Source organism: Crinia signifera, chromosome 5 (genome assembly GCF_055691185.1).
Source record: "Crinia signifera chromosome 5, ASM5569118v1, whole genome shotgun sequence".
Lineage (NCBI taxonomy): Eukaryota > Metazoa > Chordata > Amphibia > Anura > Myobatrachidae > Crinia > Crinia signifera.
In genome coordinates, this window is record NC_139221.1 from 278,375,501 (window position 1) to 278,381,614 (window position 6,114).

Sequence of the window (6,114 nt, forward strand, 5' to 3'; positions counted from 1 at the left end):
AAGCACAGTCTCAGCTGCTAAACCACATTCTGTGTTCCTCTATTCATGTGGTGAGGACTAAACTCAGTGTCTTCCTCTTTCAGCAGCTGTATAAGGAAAGCAAAGTTGCCGACACTTCTAGCTTTATTTGTATTTAGGCTATATTACGCTTTGCCTTCTTAACTAGAACAATGTGAATTGGAACATCACTTGCAGTTGTCCATGCATTGAGACTGCCCAAGTTGGCCAACCAAGACCTGGAGTATTTTGCCATATTCTGGACAGATATTACAGGAGAGAAACAGGGCAGATATTAGATATTAATCAGGATAGTATTAGAAGTAAGGCTATATATATTTTTTTTACTTCTTTAAACTTCTTTAAACTTCTGTGTTTAATAAGGTGATCGCAATAACACCGAACAGACAACATAGACAAATGTAAGAACACTAGTAAGCTCTAATAGTGTGTACACATGGTAAGATATGGCTTCCGATGTTGCCGATATAGTGAACATCGGAAGCCAGATCGCATGCTTTTTTAGGGCTTGCGAGCCCGATGCGCTGCCGATGCACGCTCCCGTGTGAGCTCAAATCGGCAGTGAAATAGAGAATGCAGCCAAGACTATATAGTGCAAATTTGCACTATATAGTCTAAATTGTGCCCCTCCATGCATGCCGTGCGATGCGAGTCCCGAATCGGGACTCGCATCGCACGGCATATGGCCCCCGTGTGTACACACCATAACACAGAACTGTTGCATATTTCTACAAATGAGACAGGGCTCTCTTTCCACCTCAGCAAGAAATGTTTCAGTCCTCTGACCTATACCATCCCACAGAAGGGATAGAGACCTCATGGAGGAAGGGTGGATGAGTGTTTGACTGTCTTCTTGAGATCTAACACTTGCGGTCCTTTTGCATGCAATATATGACATGGGATCTTAGCAAGTACTGCCTGATCTGTCTATAATGCAGTACCCTAGGAGCTCCAATCACAGGGCTGCGCATCTGATCAGACCGGATCTAAAATATATGTGATTTGCCACTTTTCATTTAATCGTTGTAATCGGGCAAAATTGCAGTAGTGTGACAGTAGAGCCAGCTTAAGACCCCTTTGATTTTCTGTCGCTTTGATTTTCCAAATAGTGATTTATTTAAAAATCTCATATTTATTTGTAGAACACATTCAATTGGAGCAATAGACCTAGAACAAGCGAATTAGGCAGTACGGATTGTGTAATGGTTAGCATTACTGCCTCACAGCACTGAGGTCATGCGTTCGATTCTCACCATGGCTCTAACTATGTGGAGTTTGTATATTCTTCACCTTACTTGCGTGGGTTTCCTCCGGGTACTCCAGTTTCCTCCCACAATCCAAAAATATACTGGTAGGTTAATTGGCTCCCAACAAAATTAACCCTATAATGTCTGTGTGTGCATGTGGTAGGGAATATAGATTGTAAGCTCCACTGGGGCAGGGACTGAGGTGAATGTTCAAATATACTCTGTAAAGCGCTGCAGAATATGTGTGTGCTATATAAGAAACTGTTAAGTCACCCATATGTTTTATTACTCAGAAAACGACGCAATTGAAATAAAGACTCGGACACAAATAACTGGACTCGTAGACAATAAATAATGACTCAGACAACTGTATAAATTGGAAAATAAAGCTCACAGCCAGAATTTATTAAATCGAATGGCTGGATTGAATTAATTAATCAAAAAGTGGCCAAGCAGCATGGCCCCTCGGCAATAGCTTATGAATAACTAAATAAATGGGCGTGGCCTCGACCACGCCCTGCGTGACCATTACTGAGTAGCTCCATTTCCCCTAAATTGGCCTAGCCTTTGCCCATCCCTCAGATGTTGACCTGGTCCCCCCCTAAGGTAGTGACCGACTCGCCACTGTCACAGGGAAATGCTAGTCAATTTCTGTCACGCTAATCTCTTTTAAACCGAGGAGCCATGCTCTCCGCCAAAACAAGGCCGCCAAAGAAGGCCGAAGTCCGCCACTTTAAACTAAACACCCTCCCCTATCCAGCACCCCCCAGCAAGGCTGTGACAAACAGCTTCATCCCCTCTCTATTCAAATGCACTCCATCTGCTCTATAGAGCTCCACGGCCTCATATTTTATTCCTGGGTGCCTGATCACCACACCTCCAATGCTCCACATAAATTTGGACACTGCTGCATTAATCTTCCTCCTTACCCTGTCCAAAGCAGCTCCTCCTTGTGTCCCTCTCCATACCCTTCTCGGAATTATTTCCGACCAGCACAATCTCACGTCTGGCCATCTTTCTCTCATGCCCTGGAGGTCTTCTTTTATTGCTATAATCAATTCGACGCCCTTGCATGACCCTAAGTCATTGCCTCCGGCGTGAATAACTAGCACATCAGGAACACCCCATTTTTTCTCTGAGGCCAACAATAAGTCCCAAATCCTAAACCAGGAAAGACCCCTAATTCCTATCCATTTCACCTTACTATTACCTGACTTAATCTCATGCTTTCCTGCCCAATACACGTATGAATGTCCCACAATCCACACCCTACCCACCACATCATCCGAACCTATAACAAAATTATGTAAAATAGCATTAGAACTCATTCTTAATTAACTTATGCTAAAGTAACTAGCCAAGGAAAGGTAAACTCAGTTTTTTAGGCGACCCAGATGGATGTGAACAACACAAAACCTCAGATTTTAAGAGGAAAAAAGTGAAACGCCATCCAATCCCCCTTTATAAAAGGCAGGCGGCTTATGGCCCTGGGTTACCTAAAGAACAACATTTTTATTGGTAAGCTGCTCAATCAGAGGTCTGTCATTCAGGTGCCAACAGGGAGGGGTAAATCTGGTTAGGAAAGAAAAACAGTTTGTATCCCTATTGCACACTGAATGAGAAATATACATATAATAATCAGACAATGCAGAGATCTTGGTTGCATATATCTGCAGATACAGGCTGACTACTCCAGGGCAGCACACAAATGAAAATTAGTAAGTGTTAAATAAGAAGCACATAAGTGCTATGTAGGGAGGTGAAGGTGTGATTAGCCTGTGTCGGCATGTTGGGGGCCCACACCCCAGACCCATACCCAGTGTTAGGGACCCCCAGTGACAGAGACGCCTTGACGTACGGCCTGGGGGCTTAACCCTATATCTGCAGATATATGCAACCAAGATCTCTGCATTGTCTGATTATTATATGTATATTTCTCATTCAGTGTGCAATAGGGATACAAACTGTTTTTCTTTCCTTACCTAAAGAACAAACTCGCCAGGAGCGCACTCTTTATAACCTATCTTCCCTAATGTAAGACTTAAATGCAGCGGATTTCCAACGCCCTAAGCGCTTTATCGCCTCTTCTGAAACGCCTGCTGCTGCCGCGCAAGTAGCTGCACCTATCCTAAAAGAGTGTGACCCATAATCCCCTTCCGGCAAACCTAAAGCCACTAAACACTTATTAAGTACATTACAGAACTGAAATTTGGTCAGCGGCGTCCCGTCCCTATGTACCAACCACTGAGCTCCCCCAATCGGCCTAACCGACTCAAACTTCCTCGCCATTTCTACTGGGCATATCCCCTTCTTCTCTTCTGCCTTTAGAGAAATCCACCGCCCTCTTCCCAGCTGGTCTGTCTTTGACCTTTGAATCTTAACTAAAATAAGGTCTTCTTTTATTAAAACATTTTCCCTCAAGATTCCTGAAATCAAACACGCCTTACTCCTAGCAACTAACTCCCCTACTCTGAATGCCCCGAAAAAAGCTAAAACAAATGCTAAACTGAACAAGGCTACCTCGAATCCATCGAAAGCTATCCCTGATACTGCTTTAACTAACTCCTGAAGCAGACCCGGATCTATTGGCCTTCTCAAATCCCCTACCCCCTTTTGCTCCTTCGCCCAACCCTTCAATGCCCTGGACAAAATGAAAGATTTAGTTGGGTCCTTTAGGCCCTTTAGTTTTGAAAAATAAGCGATCCCTGCTAAAATACCTGACATTGCCGCTCTAGACCTTCCTTCCTCATGACATGACCAAACAAATTCCAACATGGCCTCCTCTTGACACTTACCCTCACCCAACCTTGCAGAAAAAACCGACCATTCGTTCCAAGCCGCTGAATACGTTCTCAGCGTACTTGGTGCCAATGCCTTCAGAGCTAAACCTTCGATGCCGGCTCTATGATCTGCCATAAATGAACAGGACAAATGACGCCCTCTGCATCTGCTGCTGGTGCCAACCCCCTAAATCTATCCCATTGAAATCTAGATAAAGCATCTGCAATCTCATTTCTCACCCCTGGAACATGCCTAGCAGTAAAGGAAATGTTTTCCTGCAAACAACGCAAAATGAGATGTCTAAGCAAGCGCATTACCTCCGGGCAAACTGACCTCTGGTTATTGATCGAGTGAACGACCCCTAAGTTGTCACACCAAAAGACAATACTATTATTTGAAATCTTCCCTGCCCACAATTCAACAGCCACAATAATCGGGAACAATTCCAAAAGTAATAAATTGCCCGTAAACCCCCTCAACCTCCACGAATCCGGCCACGGTTCTGCACACCAATGCCCCTTAAAATATGCACCGAATCCCTTAGCTCCTGATGCATCTGTAAACAACTGCAATTCTTCATTCTTCACCGGCCTCTGCCAAATCCTAACCCCATTAAAATTCTGCACAAAGCAAAGCCACACTCTCAAATCCTCTTTCAATTCCCCCGAAATTCTGACTAGATGATGGGGCTTTTTAGCCCCCACTGTGGCCCTTTCCAGTCTTCTACAAAAAACCCGCCCCATAGGAATAACCCTACAGGCAAAATTCATCAAACCTAACAATGACTGCAATTGCCTCAACGAGACCCTCTTAACCCCCAAAAATGACTCCAACTGCTCCTTCAACCTATCCACCTTGTCCCTTGGAAGCCTGCACATCCCCTTCCGCGTATCTATTTCAATACCTAAATAAGATATCTTTTCCGCTGGGCCTTCTGTTTTTTCACCCGCTATGGGCACGCCTAAAACCCTAAACAATGCCTTTGTTGAAAAAAGTAACTCTGCACACACCTCTGTACCAGCAGGACCTATTAGCAAAAAGTCATCAAGATAATGAGTCACTCCCTGCTGCTTACACCCCGCCTTAATGCACCACTGCAAGAAGGTGCTGAAACACTCAAAGAAAGAACAAGAGACTGAACAACCCATCGGTAAACATCTATCAATATAATACCTGCCCCCTAATTTAAAACCCATATACCTAAACGAATCTGGGTGTAATGGCAAGATCCTGAACGCGGACTCTATATCTATCTTAGCCATAAGGGCTCCCTGCCCATAGCTCCGCACTAGGACCAAAGCCTGATCAAATAATTCGTAGCTCACGCTACAAACCGTTTGATCTAACGCTTCGTTTACTGATCCCCCTTCCGGGTAAGATAGGTGTTGTATTAACCTATACTTCCCCGGTTCCCTCTTAGGAACCACCCCTAGCGGAGAAATGCATAGGCCCGCTATTGGTGGCTCCTCGAAAGGCCCTACCATCCTACCCAACTTAACTTCACTCTCTACCTTTTTCTCAACCACCTCCGGGAATTCTCTAGCCGACTTTAAATTCCTAGCTGCTGATGCCATCACCCTATCCACTATTGGTAAACGAAAACCTAATGAGAACCCATCTAATAAAAAGGCTGCCTCCTCCCTAAGAGGATAGAGCCTCAACCACTTCTCCAACTCCTTAATCCTAATTGGGGATTCCGCTTTGCCTAACGCTGGGCCTAGCCTCCCCTCTTCCCGCTGTCTGACCTCCCCTTGAACAGTCTTTTGCTGGATGACCCCCTCCGCAGAGTAAGCATACATGCCTGTATCTGCAGGCCGCTCCTCTGGCGCATTGTGTATTGTTAAATGCGTAGCACTTTCCTTTCCCGGGTAGATTGTACCCGGGTCTACCAAGAAAAGGCTGCTTCCTTACTGCACCTGACTCAAACACCCCCCTCGTCTGCTGGGTAACCTCCAGCCACACCTCCACGTCTTTGTACCCAAAACTATAAACCTTTAACCCATCCTGCTTTTTCCTAAACAGCTCGTCATACTGCCTCCATGCATTCAGCTTACCCGACACATACATG

General features: G+C 44.9%; 1 protein-coding gene across 1 annotated transcript; it reads right to left on the minus strand.

Moving 5' to 3' along the window:
• Nucleotides 1-1,543: 1,543 nt before the first annotated feature.
• On the minus strand, nt 1,544-5,539 carry LOC146081104 (uncharacterized). The gene is made up of 2 exons (XM_083189069.1): nt 3,248-5,539; nt 1,544-2,761 (listed from the first exon to the last, which is right to left on the minus strand). The coding sequence occupies exon 1, from the start codon at nt 4,179-4,181 to the stop codon at nt 3,279-3,281; it is 903 nt and encodes a 300-aa protein (XP_083045195.1). The 5' UTR covers nt 4,182-5,539; the 3' UTR covers nt 1,544-2,761; nt 3,248-3,278.
• Between the last annotated feature and the right edge of the window lie 575 nt (nt 5,540-6,114).